The sequence below is a fragment of the Ooceraea biroi genome, chromosome 1 (assembly GCF_003672135.1).
Source record: "Ooceraea biroi isolate clonal line C1 chromosome 1, Obir_v5.4, whole genome shotgun sequence".
NCBI classification, from domain to species: domain Eukaryota; kingdom Metazoa; phylum Arthropoda; class Insecta; order Hymenoptera; family Formicidae; genus Ooceraea; species Ooceraea biroi.
The window spans coordinates 18,201,949-18,222,155 of NC_039506.1; the positions used below are offsets into that span (position 1 = coordinate 18,201,949).

Consider the following 20,207-nt stretch of genomic DNA (forward strand, 5'->3'; position numbering starts at 1 on the left):
ACTTAATATGTTAAAACTCATGTTTGATATATAAATTTATATTAATATTGCTTAATATATAAATTATCTAGTTATTTACCGGAAAATGGCATGACTTATTGGATTTATAAACTACTTTATGTTCACTACGTACGGTGTAAAGTTGTCAGGATTTGTATGAAAATATTTTATTCTTTATACTTTCGTTAGAATCCACTTTAAACTTATGTTTGCATATAGAATCTAGTTCTATCATTACATATAATTATAATGGACTTTATACATATAATTTCAAGCTAATATTCAACGCTCTGCTGATCCGCTGATGATGATCACACCTGTTACTGAAACTGAAAAAGCCTCTCTTTAAAAGAGGAATAAAGGAAACCCGTGTCTAACAGCATATACTACACCCGTGTATTGCAAGCTCTGACAATTGCTGACATACTTGTTTGAGAACGCCAGTATTCATTCCGAACTCGTTGGATCTCGGATATGGCCGCAGTTAAGAAGCGCGAAAAATACGCCAAGAGCACGCGCGTAAAGCGTGAAGAGGCCTCCGAGGACGCTTGGATGCGTCGTGAAATTAGGAACCGGTACGCCACGGACGAACGAGAACGGAATGGCAAAATAATCCATGAATGAGCTTACGCAGCTGCGAGCGCATCCACGCTGAATACTAGACGAGCCGGCGTACCATAGTGTGGGTTCTATCTATAGCGGAGCTTACGTTAGAGAGTAGACGCAATGACACTTAACGGGACGTGTAATATGGACGACCGATACTCTAGAAACGACATGTGAATATTTAAATGGTTGACCCCAACGCGGGTATATAAATAGGAACGAGTTAGGCTCTTTAGAAAATTTATATTTTAGAAGTTGATAGGTATACGAATGTTGCTCTTATAAATAATGTAAAATAATATAAAACGACCTCAAGATTTGAAAACTTGTCAAGTAAAATTACATTTAAGTACATACATTTCCGTGAAAAGAAAATAGCAATTCTTAAATTATTTATTATAAAAATTGGTGACATTGAATATATGATATAAAAATTATACGAGTAGAATAAGTAATAAATGTAATTACATATATAATATGTGAATATAATAATTACACGATATGAATATAATAATATAATAATGCAGCCGTGAATGATGATACGCAAGTTGAATTGTTTAATCAATAATCATTAATAAACCATTAGTAAAGTATTAATTATTAATTATTTCGACAAAACCTAACATCTAACTCTTGCCAGAAATAAGACAATAGTCAACAATGTAAGGACAGCAACAATACAAAGACAGCGTTATCACAAACTACTTTCAGATCTCGTGACATTCATGGATTAATGAGATTCTTTAACAATAAGATTTTCAAGAAGGAACAAAAATCATACCGGTCGCGTTCCTTCTTGACAGACTGTAATTTACTGACAGAAAGTAATTTACCGTACTCAAACGTGAAAATGGAACAAAGTTACCCGGAGCGCCCGGAGAGCTTGCTGCACTTTCACGACCTGCGTCTTGCGTCCAGCTGTGCGATAATATCAATCTGTCTTAACGTTCCATCTACTCAGACACACGACAATGTTAAATCGTCCGCCGGCTACCACGCCGGACGTCGTCAGCGTACCAAAAGTCGAAAGCGAGACGGGGAGGATGATATCGGCCGCGGCGGAAAGGAGACGAAGATATCGCGTAACGGGTCTTCCTCAGTAGGTCGATACGTGCAGCAATAGTTGACACCGATTAGGACGATGTGGAAAATGCACTTATGTGTATTCGTCGCGTTCTTCCACGGCGCTGTTGTCCGTTGTCATTTTCCAATTTTCTAGTATTTCGCGCGTTGCAGGGATAGGCATGACAAACGGGCGGCGAGCTCGACGAGAAAATTGATCAAAGAGTTTTTATGCTTTTACAAGTGCATTTATCGTGACCAACGTCTCTTTAGTAAACTGTTTTGTTAATAATTTTTTTAATAAAGACGTCCTAAAAGCTTTCATGCATTTCATTTTTATAATAATTTTGTTGACTGCTATCAAAAACTTTAAGTTTTCGTCTGAGTAACATCTCTATATATTTACCCTTCAATTTCTAATTCTAATTATTAAATTAATTCATATATACTTCAATTAATTTAAAATTCCATTTAATTCTTTTTAATTAATTTGTCTTAACTGTAAAATCTCTGTCGCACGTAACAGCAGTCTAAAGAGATTAGAAAGTTTCACGTGTGTTTATACATTTACCCAGAAAATTTGAAGCATCCATTTTAAACTTTCATTTCGTTATTACTTGCGATGTTTTTTCATAAACATGCATGATACACAAGATTGAATTACATGCATTCCACACGCGATGTCGTAAGTAGTGTCCTGCGTTTTCACCGGGATTGACGAGGATCATCATCGCACGCCAATGGCGATGACACGATACGGACATTAAACTTGCAAATCATCGGTGAGACGACTATCACGAACAAGCAAATTCATGACAATCACTGTCAAACGAACGAATTATGGATAAGAATAGAGAATAAGCATTGCGCATCATTTAAATTCTTTCTCTATATGTATTATATTGCGTGTATGAACATATCTAGTATGAACAATTTTATTTTATGTTCTTAGGTTCCTATAATATGTTTACTATATTATTATTTATGAAAGAGAAATATTCAGCGCAATAAAATACAATTTATTACGTTTGCATGCGTTTTGCTATTGCTGAAGGCTAAAACGGCATGAAATGAAATTCGATTACTCGATCGCAGGATTACGGTGAGCTATCGCTAATTTCCTTGCAACGCACTCAGTGTTTTCATAAATATTTGTGTAAAATTTCTCTCTAAAATGTTTAATTAATTTCAACTAAGACTTTGCGATGCATACGATGTCGATCAAATATTTCCCCGCCATTTTCTGTGACTTTCAGGTAATTCTGTTAAAAGATGGCTCGTCTTTTGAGCCAAAGAAGTTAATTGCGATGCTCTCGCAATTCATTAACAGAAAATTAATTATATTTGATTTATAATTAAAATTAAAACAAAATATTCTTTCAATTTTCATAAAAAATTCGTTCGGTTGCTTTGAGCAGAGACGCACCGGATGGCATTTTACGCGTTTAAGTTACGCATTTGAATTGATCCTTCCTGGAGACGCACTCAGAAGAAACTCGCGACTCATCGTTCGTTTCATCGGGTCAATGCGGAAACGCGATAAGAAAAAAGAATGACGGTCCCCCGCGGAAGCGCGGAAAGTTTCTCTCGCTCGTTTTCACCGGCGATGAACATCAACGCCGGGTGTCCCGCACCTTTCAAGCGCTACGCGCATTCCTGCGATAAAGCGAGCAAACGACTCGGCGCGATCGATTAGCTTCGACGCCATTAGCGAGCCGCGCTCGTTAGAGTGGCTTTACTCCTGTCGCGAGTGGGAGGCGAAGGAATGTCGAATGTCAAAGAGATGAAGAAGCGAATGTCAGCGAACCGGGAATCCAATCTTGTGTATCACGCGTTATGGAAAAAATACATTAAGTAATAATAAAATGAAAGTCTCTCTTCCAGTTTTTGAATAAATGTACGGTATAGACGCGCGAAATGCGTTGCAATGTATCCAAGCTGTTTATATTTGATAAATCTATAATAGAAACGGATACAAAGAGTTTATAAAACTAGCAAGGAATTTATAAATAAGTAAAAATTAAATATAAATAACAGTTTTAAATCTAAAAACTTAGCAATTTTGGGAATTTCGAAAGTTTAATTAATAATTGAACAAATTAATTAGGAACTATTAAAAATCAGATGAATAAATCAGACACCATTAAGAATTATATGAATAATTGTGAATAATTGAAAATTACATGAATGAAATGAAATTAAATGAATAAGTTACAATAAATGTGATTTAAGTTCAGTATAAATATAAGTTAAGATCAGAAGTAATTAAATATTGAATAAATAAATTAGGAATGATGAAAAATTAAATGAGTAAATTTTGATTCAACGTGCAGGTTTGCATATCATTATCAATTAATTAAATATCAGATATTGGTTTGACTGGAAAATCCGTGCGGAAGTTTTAGCAAACTTTAAACTGTATCTTAATTCTTAATGTTTTTATTTGCTAATGTTTGCTAACAAAAACTTTACTTTCCTGTTAACCCAACACTTTTTAAATTAGCGCGAACAGAGACGCGTCGAGGACGAGCTGGTTGAATCAAGCGGGAGGAATGTTTGATGTCCAATGAAAGCAAATAAAACTGCGTAGAGATTTCTGAATTAATGGGCAGCCAGAAGCTTCACACTATATCGTAAATACCGGAAATATCGTAGAACCTAATATGGTTGTTGGGTCAGCGAAGCAATCGCATGGGTCGAATGAGTTCACTCGAATAATAAAGGCATTTTTGACGAAGTTGGCATCTCGAGTCATCCATGAAAGGCACTCGAGGTCGAATTCTCCAAATACCGCGGGGAATGACGTACCTTATTGAACGAAATACAGAAGGCTCTAATAATGTTTTGCGCGGATGACATCAGGCTGATGCCATACGGATTGCAAATGGATTGCATTTCTTCTGCGAAACGTATAAAGAGACAGAGAGGAAGAGAAAAACGCTTATATTTCTATAATAACGAAGATGACAAATAATGATAAATAATAATAGCAATTCGATTTTCGTCGGTCGGCCTAACTATTATTTCGAGTACTCCGACATTTTCCGGTATACTGAAGCTTTTGACTGCTGGTTCATTTAAACAGCGTTTCTATTGCGCTTCCGGAACTGCGCGGTTCCGGGATTTACCGGCAGCCAGCGGTACTTCGACTTTTAACGGCAGTACTTCTTGCCGTTATACTCAATGTCCATTGCGTAATGTCAATTGCAGCATTTTAATGTCGCGTCGTGATGTCTTTCAGTCACGTGACAAATTAGAAACGCAAATAATTTCATAAATTGCGTCTTTGACGTTGGTGCATTAGATCCGTCAAGAAAGAAATGTTATATTTTTATAATACATGTAATTTTTAATATACATATAATTATTATGTGTTATAATTGGAACTTTAAGGAACAGTTTATAAATTAAATAAGTACTAAATAATGTTAAATTAGCGTATAAAATTTTTTAATCTATATAATCTAATGATATGTGTAATTTCAGATCTTTAGAAAATAAAACTCAAGATTTATAAGAAATCTTTATAATATTTTACATAATTATTGTCTTTTTGAAGTGTTAAGAATACCGGTCCGACGAAAGATCCGACAAAGAAAGATATTATTATTTATTATATTATATTATTATTTCTATAATCATAACGCACGTATAATGCACACGATAATTAAAGCTTTAAGATACTCGGCTCAAAGAGCATACATTTCCGACCACTATCATAATTAACTGCTAATGCGCTCGGTTAAACGAGGGTAAACGTCAGGGTAAACCTCTCTAACTACTCCCGCGCACGCGCACAACTCAACGCTACGTTTCCCTTAGCAAACACCATTCGCGTTATTTGCGAACCTGTGAAGGCCGCCCATTATCAATTCTGGCTCGGCTTCGTATGTTCCCAACCGACTCAATCCAATCGGATCGCACAAGGAGTCGTCGTCGTCGTCGTTAACGATCTCGGGAAAGAAGCAACCGTCACAATGACGTCCTCTAGGTAGGCAGTCCGGTAAAAGGGACGGCAATAAACCTCCTCTTCCCTCCGTTCGTTCGTTCATCGCGTAGAACGGAACGGCGCGCTTCTCCGGGAAGATGAGGACATAAGGAGGCGGAGGGAGGGGGAGGAAAAAATATTCTGACGGTCGTGCGCGCTTTATTTTTCCCCCCTGAAAAACCAGTCGTCGCGCATCGGCGAGAAGAGAGACAAGAGTGCATTCCGCGCGGCGTAGCGAGGCAAGGCATGGCAAGGCATGGCAAGGCATGGCAAGGCATAGTAAGGCTGCCGCCGGGCGACGAACAAGGACGATCGCTTTCCATCGCGTGTGCATCATGAAGACACCGACGACGATGTGGATAATGACGCGAACGAGGAACGCGATTTCGGGTCCGACGACCCAGGGAGAGAGAGAATTCTCTCGTCCGATACGAATCCTCTCGGCGCGCGCGCCAGCGGCACGCGCGTTCGACATCGGGCGAGCCAGCTGCGCGGCTGAAGACGCTCTTTTTATTCTTCTACAGGCCCGGTGCGCCTGAGCCCGAGCATGTGATCGACAATGAGCTACCCTTGATATTTAGAATATTTGGATAAAATACAAATGGATTAGGTTTGATTCCTAGTGAGACATGAAACGCGGTTCCGACGAGGAAGCCAAATCCAGGAAATATCTAGATTGCAAAAATGTTAAATTAAAAATTTCGATGATTAGTTATGATGAAAATGATGACAAAAAGCCTTATAATTCGTCTTATAACTCTGTTTCCTCGGCTCTCTAAACAATTCTTTCTTTCTCTTTGAGATGTATTAAAATTTCAGTCTTTCTTTCTTCAGCCCAGCAACACAAAAGGTCGATAGAATAAAACATTAACCCTTTCGTTACGGCAGAGTTGGCCGTATGCTCCCGCTATATATTATAGGACAGTTGAGCCACGAGTCTACGCTTTGTCGCAAACAATGTGATTCTGTTACTGATTTTCATATTGTTATTGACGTTAAGATAAAGACAAAACAGTATCGCTTAATAACTAAGAGTATCAAGCTCTGTTGCTAGGCCCAACCAGAATTCTTAAGTAATGCAAAATTGTCATGGGTGACCGTAGTCACCTTCAGTAGGATTAAAAAAATAATACACTGGAAAGTGATTACTTTCGTTTCTCCTCCTTCCGAAATAAAAATATACTTGCCGTGAAATTTTTCGAGATCTTTTGCCGAACATTTCTCGCCTTTTCCGCGCGTTTATTCGGCTTTCCAGTTAATGACTCCCGTCTATCTCGACAGCAAATTAACATTTCGATTTTTACGCGGTGAAGATCGCAGGCGATATTCTCGGATCTCGAGAGTCCGCGCCGATCGAAGTATTCGTGGCGAACAGATCCTAGCGCGCAAGTAGGCCCCCCTTCTTTCCAGGGCCCAGTCGGGAGACCCCTATGTGCACCTGTGCAGGTTGAGAGGTGTTGTGTTTTCACCTGGCAGTTCAACCTACAATCGCGAGCAAGAACGTACCGCGGCCGAGATCGTCCGCCGAGTCTCTTGATCGAGGAGAGAGAAGTCGACTCGCAAGATATTCGTGATTGAATTTTTTTGTCGCCATTGTGCTTTAATCGCCGGGAACTCGTCGGTAATTACGTGAGCGCGAGACGCTTTCACGAGTGTGACACTTCGAACAATGTTGTGTCGTTAATATACGCGTTCTCCTCGATGAGACCGAAATCAAATTTTATTTTGTGAAATAATAATAAGACAAACAAATTCCATAAGAGACTTCAATGTAGATTTTTTTACGGAAACAAACACTACAAAGTGCTAAGCGGGAAGAAAATCATTTCTCTCTCTGGCAACTATTGATAAAAATAAATTATGCAAATCAATATCAAAGTTTAAAAGACTGATTGAGAAGAATAAAAGAGAGAAGGCAGAATGACAGATATCGTCGCGACCAACTGAAGTTTGTGGAAAAGTCACTCTCCATCACAAGACAATGAGTATTATGAAATTTTCCAAAATAATCTAGGAAACATTTGAAATGTATAGTGAAAAGACTTTGTAGAAGAATCAATATTTAATCACGTTTAAGAAAACGATTTGCGTAACATTTAACAAAGTGATCCAACTGAAGCTTGCACACGACAAATATTAAACAAAACCTCAGACAGAATTTTGTTAAGTGATTCAATAACATAACGGAAGTACATTCTCAAACATCCTTCCTGAAAGCAACAAAAAAGACTGTCCTCTACATCCAAGATTTGAAGATGAGCAACTCGAAAGAATTATAATCAAACGCCTCGACTCCACTTTTGAACAAATATAATAATAGAAACTTCAAAGTGCGAGAAGAATAACGATTGGTGAAGCTAACTCGATGCTTCAGGAGCAATTTGAATTTCGCGTGAGCGCAAAATCAAGGTGAGGCGCAACGTGTCGGTCGCGAGTGTTAAAGGCGAACCACAAATATCTCATCCGCTCGCGAGAACTATTCCAAAAGGAAGGTAGCTTCAGCGTGGCGCAAGTAACTTCCGCGAGAGAGTGCCCGAGCGAAGTCCAGCGAGGCGATCGGACTTCGTCCTTCGTTGTCCGCGCGAGATTGAACATTGGGATGCCCTGGACCACCGAGTCTTGTTCCGGGACACGATGTTGTGACCTAGCGATGCCCGCCTACGGAAATTGATCCTCGCGTAACCGAACAATTTGCGAATACCTACGAGACGTTTCGGGTTCGAGAGGACGAATCAGTTTATCTCCCGGAGACAAGAGGCCGACGAGATTCAGGATGGACACCGTGTTGGAGAAAATGGGAAAGCTGAATCTGGTAACGTGTTTAGTTAAACCGCTTTTGTTAAATATTTGACAAATAAACTATTTGTTAAATATCGGGCGCGTTATCAGCGGACTTTGCCATGAGCGACATCATCGTGTGCAATGCTTGAGAATCGCAATTGCGATTAAAAATAAGGGAGCGTCGTATGGTTGGAAAAAGTTATAGTCGGAGTGTTATGTGCTTTGCAGTTGCAATACATATATATGCTTGCTTCTTGTATATTTTATATCTCATCTTGTGTATATTTATATTATTACATATTTATATTTTATATATTATATATTTATATATTATCTTATACTTCTCACACCTGCAACTAATTACTCTTTCCATCTTTTGTTTTTTTCAGCGGCATTCGCCGCTGTTTTAAAATAAAAAGATTCTTGTAAATTGAAAATTTCGGAAATTGAAATATTATAGATCAAGGGACTATTTATTTAATTCCAAATAAATTTTGTTTCTTAAGAAAGTATGAATTTGAATCGAAATGTTTTATTTCAAATCTTTAAGAGACAAATAATTATTTTTCTTAAGAAGCTCTATGTTGAGTAAAAAATCCATGGATAATAGATCCAATGATAATAATTTTAATTAAATTAACTTTACTGTAATATATCAAGTCCATACACTTTTTAATTTATGAACCAACGCGTTGCGCAATGTGAAAACGCTACGTGACAAAAAACGTATTATACATTGGCACATTAGTGTCATATCGACTTTCTAATACGTGATTGTTCATATATAGTGAGCATAATAAGTATGACGAAACGTAATACTTATTTGATAAATGTAATGCTTTCATACTTTTTAAAGGCAACGCATTACTCATCCTTACGTGAACACACAAATTAAAATTGTTATTAATACTGTCTCTAATCGCAGCAAGTATTTTCTTATTATACGTATTAAAAAAGGAGAACGGGTATATAAAGTCTTACTCTTTTTCTTTAAATATCCAAATGAATTTGTGTAATATCTTGGTAAATATATCTAACGAGTTTTGCTTAATTTAATATATTTACATACAATATATTTAATTTGCAGAAATGTTTTAATAGCATATATTAAAATTGGACAGATATGTGTATCTAATTAATAGGCATAAATATGTGCCAACAATAAAAATTCTTCTAAAAATATTTAAAAACATGTATAAAAGACAAACATACATAGACAAGTAAATGGATAAAAATTTCTCTAAATATATTTTAAAAGAGAGTAACAAAAACTCTCCCAAAACTAATTTTATCTTTTGTTTCCCCCTTACACTTTCTTCTACTCCTAACTACCTGAACTAATCATTATCAATCATTATCTAAACTCGACATCACCCATTAGTTGATCAATCATAATCACCGAGACGAAACAGCCGCAGAATGATAACTCATTAATCGATACGCGCATATGCCTTAGCCCAGTGAGTCACGAAAGGGACCGTCATTAATTAAGAAGCAGTACGTCACTAATGAGCTCAGTTATTCAATCAAGAGTCTCGTTATAAATTCGAAAGTTATTTACTGGCATTCCGCGTGTCGATCGGACGATGCCCGAGTAATCCGCGCAGGGATCACTCGCGAACTCGCATGTAACGTACCTTGCGCACATGCGGCTGGAAATTCCAGCGACTCCGTCGGCGCGGTTTTTTGCGAGTTCTACTCTCGTTTAGGCGCAACAACGGCGACGTATGCGGCGTATGCGCCGTTACGTCTCCGGCCTCCGACCGACTGGTTTACCTGGCACGTCCGTTTTTACGCACTCGCGCCGCGCGAGTGACCACCGCGAGTACCCGAGTACTCGAGCGAACAACCGCGTCCGCGAGTTCGCGGAACAGGCGCGGGCGCGCGGGTGTTCCGCGCGTTCCACGCATGCGCGGCTCAAATTTGAGCGCGGCTGGAAAAGCGCGCCGGTATCGCTCGATCGCGACGATGTCGCGTGAATTAACAGTTTCGCTAACGATGACGTCGTTACCGCGATCGGAGATCACCCGCACGCTTTCTGAGCCCGTCGCTCGTTTCACGGACGCCACGTCGGATAATACGCCGCTGTTTTCGGCATGAAAGTCGCGTTACCTTAGAGGAGAATAGCGATCACGCGCCGCGGCGATCGTTCCGTTATTTCACCTGTGACTGTGTTTTTTTCACGGTTAACGAGCGCGTTTCATCAGATCGGTAATTAGGAAATTAGTGTGTGAGTCAGCATTATCGTTAATATCTGTAATTAGGGGATAAATAAAAACGGTTCATTTCGCTCATTTTTTTCTAAATGAAGATAATAGTATTGCGGAAGGGAAAAATAATTAATTAAGCAAGTTATTTAGCACGTTGTTCATGTACACAGTCCGCTTGACTATTACGACAGCTATAATAAATAGCAACATTGTGGGCGCGATTTTTTTAAGCTATTAATAATTTTTTCTGTCGACAATTATGTCTTTCTAGTCTACGATCTCCACATTAACGATGAATGTTTTGGACATAATTGTTATGCTAAATAATGAATTTAATTCTGTTAATAAAATTAATCGATAAATATTATCAATATCCAGTTAAAATTTTTATTTAAATCTAACTTCCAAACCAATTAAGACGTACGGCGGTAAAAGTAATTTTGTTCATGAAACCAAGAAAAAACAAAACTAAGATTCATAAGCAACCTTTACAATATAATTAATGGGCTTAAAATGCGTTAATATCGTGACTCGGTCATTAATCATCGGACACACGCTGCAAGAAGCTCCAATAGAGTGAACGAGGGAAGGACGGTAGCTAATGAGAAAGTTATTCTCATCGGAGAGATAGAAGGTTCAATCTCAATTCAACGATAGATCGATCGATCAATGGTCCAGCTGATGCCGATAAGGGAAGGGCACACCAAAGTTTCACTCGAATATTTCTGGTGAGAGTACTCATAAAGAAGAAAGAAAGAGAGACAGAAAGAGAGTGAGAGAGAAAGGAAAAGACAAGAGACCCCAAAGCACACAAGAAGGAAGACATAGGCAGCGCGCGCGCGCGCGCGAAAGAGAGAAGAGAGTGGAGTAATTCAGCTATTTTTCATTGTCCATTGTTACAAGCGTTTCGCTATGCACGAATATGTCGACCCGCGGGCATCGACGAACACATGCGCGTAATCGTGCGTGCGTGTGCTCAATACATACGCGGCGCCTCTTGCTGCGTCCTCGATGTATGTACGTACATTTCGCGTATTAATATAACGTCTGAGAAACTAGGTGAATCTCAGAGCGGAAGGTGATATCGTGGAATTTCATCTGTTATTTTCAAGTATCTGGGCGAATTTGCAACATCTCCGCAAATATGTATCCGATACTACTTTTACACCGTGCGGCTGTCCTCGATGTATTGGGTTGGCCAAAAAGTAATTGCGTTTTTTTCAAATAGATGGACATACATGTCTTGAAATGTAACTAACTTCATTCTAAACCGCAAATTCATTATGTAGGTTAACAACTCACGGTTCAAGCTTGTTTTAGAAAAAGAAAGTACACGATTTCGTTAACAATTGTTTGTTTGCCGTCGATTTCAAAATGGAAAATCAAAAAGAACATTTTCGTCATATTTCGTTTTATTACTTCCGAAAAGGGAAAAACGCTGTGCAAGCTCATAAAAAGTTATGTCATGTATATGGCGAAGATGCTTCAAAACTGCGGCAGTGTCAAAATTGGTTTACTAAATTTCGATCTGGAGATTTTAATGTGAAAGATGCACCACGCTCAGGAAGGCCAATCGAAATTGATGATGACAAAATAAAGGCACTGATCGATTCGAATCGGCGTTTAACGACACGAGAGATTGCTGAGAATCTTAACATATCGAAATCGAGTTTTGAAAACCATTTAAAACGACTTGGATACATTAGTAAGCTCGATATTTCGGTACCACATGAGCTCAAAGAAATTCATCTCACTAAGCGTATTGACATCTGCGATTCTCTTTTGAAACGTGAGGAAAATGATCCAGTTTTGAAACGTATGATAACAGGCGACGAAAAATGGATCGTCTACAACAACGTCAAACGAAAAAGATGGTGGAGCAAGTGTGATGAACCTGCTCAAAGCACTTGAAAAGCAGATATTCACCAAAGAAAGATTATGCTGTCAGTCTGGTGGGACTGTGTATTTTGAGCTGCTTGCAAGGAATCAAACCATTAATTCAGACGTATACTGTCGTCAACTGGATAAATTAAATGATGCCATCAAACAGAAACGTCGAGAATTGGTGAATCGCAAAGGTGTTGTGTTTCACCATGATAACGCTAGACCACGTACAAGTTTGGTCACTCGTGAAAAATTGTTGCAGCTTGGATGGGATGTGTTACCATGATGTTACCACATCCACCATATTCGCCAGACCTGGCACCATCAGATTACCATTTGTTTCGTTCTTTGCAAAACGCCTTGAATGGTAAAACCTTGACTGCTGATGAGGATATCAAATCGTTCTTGGAATTGTTTTTTACTGAAAAAGATAAGAACTTTTTTGAGCGCGGAATCATGAAGTTGCCTGAAAAATGGCAAAAGATAATCAAACAAAATGGACAATATATTGTTTAATAAAGTTTTTGTTTCCCATGAAAAATTCGCCTTTTATTTACATTAAAAAAACGCAATTACTTTTTGGCCAACCCAATATAATATACACATTTCGCGTATACACGTTTGATAAATTAGGTTGAATATTATCAAAAAAGACGATATTTTCAAAATCTTCGAACGCAAATATGACAATAAAAAATTCTTCCTATATGTTTTTTTGCGACGAAGACAACACAATATAAAGCCAAACGAAGAGTCACACAAAGAGAGAAATGTGTCCCCATTTTTCCAACGCGCACAATTTTCAATATTAATCTCTCAATTAGACAGCATCCGCAGACACCACCCAACAGAGAAAAGCAAAATGTCCGCCGTGTCTGGATGCTTAATCGACGAGGATTGCCTAGTGCCGTCTAACGAGCTTAGTTCGTAAATCAAGATGACATTATCCCACGAGAAGCGTGGAAGTCGCGGGGCGGCAGGCGCGTTTTCCAGGGAGGTCTCGGCTTTTCACCGTCGTTCCTCAGCTTCATTTTGCGGCTCGCAAAATGCCCGGCGGGGAAAAGGAAAGGAAGGGGAGAAAAATGATTCCGGGTGCGGCGCCAACGCTCCGCTCGGCGCGAGAACGAGCGGCGACACGCTCGAGAGAGTCGGCCTGTACTCGGCGAAGCGTTCCCAGCCGCGAGATCGATCCAAGACGGATTGCCATGCCTGGAGGCTCTTATAGTTATCCACAAGCGGATATTGCTACTGAACGGCGATAACAGCTGGTATCGTCACGGTCGATTGGCGCACCGCCTCGCCACGATATATCACGACCCCATCGGCACGTTCTACAAATAAGAGGGATCCTCGCGGTGATTTTCGTTTATCGAGGATATTTGTGCATTCCACCGGTGCTGCGCTCAAATTGCCGTGCAAATGTTTAGTCGTTGCTTGTGCAATCTGAGGAATAAATCTTCGTTAAGAGCGAGAGACTGTCTCCTTGCAAGATCGAGGAGAGAATTTCCGCGAATTGATATATTTGTCTTGAATAAATGTATGCTATGATAATAAATATATATTTATTTAAAATTAATAGAACATATTAATTATATAATATAATAATATATATATAATAACATGAGGATTAGTTAAATAAATTATATGTATTTGAATAAATATTTTAATGATCAACTATAATAATTATTGTTATTATATATTAATACTTGGCATACTAAGACAATTAATCTTGCTTAAATTGCCGTTTTCAATCATTCTAATTAATTTAAATTATTTGTTTATCTCTTTATAAATTATTAAAATCAGTTGCCTATCTAAATAAAAATAAATCAATTTCAATCTTTCGCGGAATTACATGAGCAATATCGCGTGGAGACTGTGCGGAAATTGCAGGTCCATTAGCGGAATTATTCATATCTGAAATTGACTTCTATTGAAAATTGAGAATGTGAAAATTGAAGCAGGCTTTCAACTGAATTGGCGCGTCGAATATCAGCTTTCGATTATTCGCGAGAGAAACGAGCATTCGAGATACCTGAGGGAGCGCGCCCGCGCGTCAAGCAGTCTTCCGCTTTGTGTTTTATATTATACTTTGCGCCTAGTGTTTTACATTTTGAGCTCCTGGGAAAAGTTTCAGTCTCAAATTAACAAGCATCGTGCAGTTGCAGTGTGTGTATGGATAAGATAAGGTACATGCTTCTCGTAGAAAGACGTAACGGTACGACGTATTAAAATAATGATTATGGTACATGAACCTCCTCTCTCTCTCTCTCTCTCTCTCTCGCAAAGACGATCGAGTAGCTGCTCGATCTTCTGATTTAATTATTCGATTATGCCGTGTTGCGCTCATAATAACCGCGCGGCGCACTAATGGTTACGCTCGTGTGGAGTTAATTATTATTGTTACCGCCGGCGGGAAAAGTGTCTTAATAGATTTTTACGCCGAATTTTTATGTCGAAAGCAGACGCTTGAACGCAATCGCGTGGGAAATTTTCACCTTTCAAATGCATGCACTGCCGAAGTTTGTAAATATATGAGCGTAACACTGTGGTGTTGAATCTAAAAATGTAGGACTTTAAACCGCTTTTACTTATCGTTAATTCATCAGAAGCAATAATTTTATTATAAAGATCTTTTACAAAACTCGATTGTGGCGGCTATAATCTCCTTAATAAAATTCTCAGATGACTGCTTATACTGTTCTACCAATCACTGATTAATTAATCTCATACCATCAAAAGGTCCCGACGATTTTACATAAACATCATATTATATATTACTTATTTAATCTCATTCACGTGGTAAAAGTCGTGTCCCAGAAACCAGAAACGCCAGCCGGTAATGAATTGATCGGCATGCGGGTTTAGCAAGCTCGTGAACTTTAAACGGCGGATCGTTGAAGGGTACGATTTGTGGGGCACTGTCGCGTTCGCGCGTTCATGTTCGGCATAATTGGACTTTTCATGACGCGGGAAAGCCGCGCGGAACCTCACACGGGTAACAAGCGACGGAATGAACCTCGCCGCACATGTGGCTTCCGAGGATTTGGCACGCCACGAAGTGGCCGTAAACGAATGATTGCCCTGCCCGTGACTGACGCGCGGAATTATTCTTCCGTTCGAATGACGCGCCTGTCATTAAAGCAAGATTCCGCGAGATCAAATGACCCGCACGCGCCGCGCGCAATAATTACGGCGCGTAATTATATTGCAACGCTGAGTAATGGGTTTATTACTCCCGAACGTATCGTTTAATTATTCCCCGCGCCGTGCAAATGTATCTAACAATGTAATGTAACATCCGTGAGAGCTGCTGCACTACGTCTTCCTATAACGAGATCCGTTAGCGATGTGTCATTGTCACTGGCTGAGTTGTAAGTTTGCGAAACACTTGTTCGTCGTTTGTCAACACTTTGCGGATAACATAATAATTAATTGTCCAACGCGTAAATCTTAAATCGTGAAACATTATAATAATATCGTGTAATAAATCTCCAATTATCATATAATAATTATAAAATATTTATATATATAATAATAAAATAGCATATGAAATATGTGTACATATAACATAAATATAAAATAATATGTAAATAAATAAATATAAGTATATATATATAATATATGGGGATTAGTTATATAAATTGTATGTATTTTATATTATAATTAATAATTATTTTATTAAATCTAGCCATTGAGAAAATCGTCGAAAATGAACAAAATCATACTAAGTTTACGATACTTTATTGAAATATAAGACGACAAATTAAGACATTCCTGACTATCAGAATATTTCTCTTACTCTTTCTCACATACCCACACGCGTGCGCGCGCATTTTGTATGTAATATAACAACATTATATAATTCTGAAATCAGTTTTTCCAAATACCAAAACCTGCATTTTATTTTCCTCGATTATTTCATCTTAATTTCTTCGATAATAACATACCATTCTAAAATATCAATTTTAAATATACTTCCGCATTTCTTAATGAACACATACGCATTTTGATCATTTACATTCTTCACCTTTTTATCATCAATGAATTCTTCCGGTTATTTTGTCGAAAGCTAATATAAAAAAATAGAGATGCAATAGTTCATATGCGATAGCAATTGGATGCAGGAGAAAGAAACTCAAGATAAACGAGATATCCTCTTACCGATAGCTCTGCATTCCAGTTGAGAATTCGAAACTTTCATTCGGGAATTCCAGAATCCACCATTTTTAAAGAAAGTTAAATATATCAATCTTCGAAATATTCGCCATCATTTTCTAATGCTTTTTGTCCATTTATTGGACAGCTAACAAATCCCTTCAAACAAAAAAGTAGATAAAGGCTCAATTCCTTCAAAAAAAAAAACACCGAATTAATTTTAGAACACTTAATACCTATTTCTCAATTTCTTTAATTTCCGCATACAATTCTCTCGGAAGCAAACCAAACTGAGCACCCGGTACACATGTTCGCTCTGCACGGAGGTTGAACAACGCTCTCCCCGGAAATTCTCTGCTCCCGGCGGCGGTGCGGTGATGGCGGCGGCTGTTCGATCAGCTGTTCGCTGAGCCGAGGACGTCGCGATGATATGCATAGCCGTGCGATAATGACTAGCGATAATTGACGCGCTCGCGTTCTGTTTTTTCCGGCGCGATAAGAATTTCAACGTGCGAGATAACGCGGAGTCTTGACCGACTACGCGCGTAGTCGATTTCAGTTCCCGTGTTCCCGCCCGCTTACGTGCTCGCGTGCGAGCGGTTTCCTCGCCGCGGCGCGCAAAAGTGAAAATCGCTAATTGCGAGGACGATTACGATCGAAATCGCGTCGGCGCCTCGGGCGACCCCTTTCACTCCTCGATTTTGGTGGGCGAAGCAGAAGCAAAAAAAAGAAGCGCGGCCGATACGGACCGGCGACATGTCCACGAACGATCAGGATCAGGATATCATGCCCTGCCCGGAACCCCCCCGAGCTGAAAGGCGGCGGTTTGTTCTTGTAGGTGATCGAATCGTACAGGAATTTTGATTGTTTGGTAAAACAGACGGCCTTCTCGCTGTCGATTTAAAACTGATCGCCATTGCGTACACGACGTCGTAGTTCTCGACAACGGAAATTTTTGGCGCTCTCTGCGCGCATGCGCGTTTCTGCGGAAGACATACGAGATTTAAATCTGGATTCGATTTGAAATTATTTTAATTGGATTTAAATAAATGAAGTATTGGTATAATTATGCTATACATTATTATTAATTATTAATCATCGAACCTTTCGTTGTTGTTACATCATTATTAACCACATTTTTCAATCCACATTGTTCCTTGTACAATTATTGTTATTATCAGGGACAGACTGAAGAAAATTCTTGAGAGTACGCGCTAGTTTTTTTAATATTGGCTACCATAAGTAAAGAGGAAACAATCTTACAACATATAATACTAATGTTCTATTTTTGGGAGAGGAGGGAGAGCACGTATACCATAAGTTATCTACCATACAAAGATGACATTTATTTTTTATTTAAAAAAAATTATTAATCTAAGAAGAAGTATTTTAATACCTATACATTTTACAAAAAACATACGCAAATCTTTGAAAATGAAAAGAAATCACTTGAATAAGTTTTGAAGAAAAAAAGCCCACTTATCTTTTTCTGGCTCCGATTTAATTATTATTAAATCCCCGCCGCTCATCATTAGAATTTCGATATTTTGAATCACAGCTGTAGGTAAGTGCTTAATGAGAGGGAATTTCGTCATTCTTTGATTTATTTTTCTAAAACGTAGAGAATTCCTGCATGATTTAATTTTGTTTACTTTGATTTCTACGCGGCGCATACTCGGTATTTTTTAAACATTTCTTGATAGTATGCGGCGTCTACAGTGCTTACTCTTTCAGTCTGCCCCTGGTTATTATTATGCATAAACATCATGTACTGGTGTGCGAAGCAGAGAACATTTCGCTCGCTCGTAACGGAAGACGAAGCGACGAATGCATTACGAAACTGGCGTGCAATGCGCGCGATGTTATTATCATCCCCGTATAATCGCCCACTCCCGTTTTCTAAAGGTGCTTTAATGTGTTGCATTACGCGTCATTGTGATGCGTTACATCGCATTACAAAGAAAAGTGAAATTTCTACGACGCGATTCCTGAGGCCCGCCTCCCGTTCAATCGCTTTCGCCGACTGTCTTCCACGACGTGGAAACGTTGAACGCCTAATTCCAGGTCTCCTCGTTGAATTTCATTGAATTTCATTGAATTTCAAAGAAATCGATATCGACAATGTTATCGATAATGCGCTTCGAGCCTTAACTCGATAGCATAGCAACTTCAGCGAGAATGTCGCGTCGTTCTTCGACTTCGCTTCCGGAATTAGCGTTCGGTCACGGCAGATCCGGAAGTCGTATTTTACCGGTAATGACGCCGTCGAAACGCCACGCGGATGCATTTTTACGAGCGCGTGCGGCGCGCCGAGATTCCGCCGTTCGTTACGCGCATTGCGTAACCACAAAGCAAATAAGCAAATGTTAATAATATGATCTTTATGATTTCCAGAGGATTCCAAGCTGTCCTGTAAAGAGTTCGCAGCCTCTCAAGGAATTTGTCGGTCGCTGCCAGACTATGCCGTCGCGAGTGAAGAAATCGTTCTGCGGCTGCCTCCAGGTGAGTCTCCAAAAATCAATTTTAACGTGTAACAATCTTTATAAAGGTCCAGTTAAATTAATTGTGGAATCAGGATTAATTGAAACGCAAGAGTACAAATAACTTACACGGAAAGGTTACATAGGAAAGGAGGTTAAAATAAAGAAAGAAATAATAAATAATTATATAATTATATTTCTTATATAAGTATATAATTAAAATTATGTACTCGACTATATTTTCATGCGATTTATGTATGCAAAGTGTGTTATTCAATTTTTTTTCTTCATTATAATACGCATAATTTGCAAGGATGATCTAATCTTCTACTCCCCCTCCCCCCTTCTCTCTCTCTTCTCGTGAAGCATAGTAAGCGTATACTCCAGCTTTTGCAAAAGAATACATCATTTACGTGAACCATGTGAATTATGTAAATCTAATTACGCGATTTGTACGAGACCAGATTTACGTTTCGCGAGAAGAAAGAGAGGAAGGAGCAGAGGAGAGACGAAGAATGTAATCGAAAAGTATGCGCGTTTGGATGAAGACTAATCGAAAGGTATCGATCGAACTTCGCATTTTGATAAACCCCATCGCATCGATGCACCTCGGCGAAGCCCTTCAAATTCTTTCGGTCGCTCATCCGCGCGTTCTTCTCTGAGATCGCATCGGTGTGCGGCGTGCTGCAATTCGCGTTGCTTGAACCCTCACAAAGCAAATTGCTAGGAAGTCCTCTTACGTAAGCCGAAGCAAAACGCACTCTTGTAAAGAGGAACGCATGAAATTGACGGTAACTTCTAGATGAAACGAGCCGAAACGGGGCGTCAGCGGGCCAGATAGGATCGGCCGCGTTGTTTCGCATCGCGATTCGCGATCTGCGATCTAAATTATTGCGCGCTCGTCGCCGGCGACATTCCTGTCTTCGTTATGTCAGGAGTCGTTATGGCACATGGATGGCATCTGTGATATAAGGAGATAAGAAATGTATCTGCGTGAATGATCTGATAAAAAGTCAATCAGATCTTCTCACGTGATTA

General features: G+C 39.1%; 1 protein-coding gene across 2 annotated transcripts in view; it reads left to right on the forward strand.

Moving 5' to 3' along the window:
- Window positions 1–20,207, forward strand: part of LOC105283321 (disheveled-associated activator of morphogenesis 1) — a 54,665-nt gene that overhangs the window by 19,966 nt on the left and 14,492 nt on the right. For both annotated transcript variants that reach the window (XM_011345969.3, XM_011345971.3), the window contains one exon: window positions 19,084–19,191. In XM_011345969.3, the coding sequence (XP_011344271.1) occupies window positions 19,150–19,191 (42 nt within the window). In that variant the 5' untranslated portion in view covers window positions 19,084–19,149. The remainder of the gene's footprint in view (window positions 1–19,083; window positions 19,192–20,207) is intronic.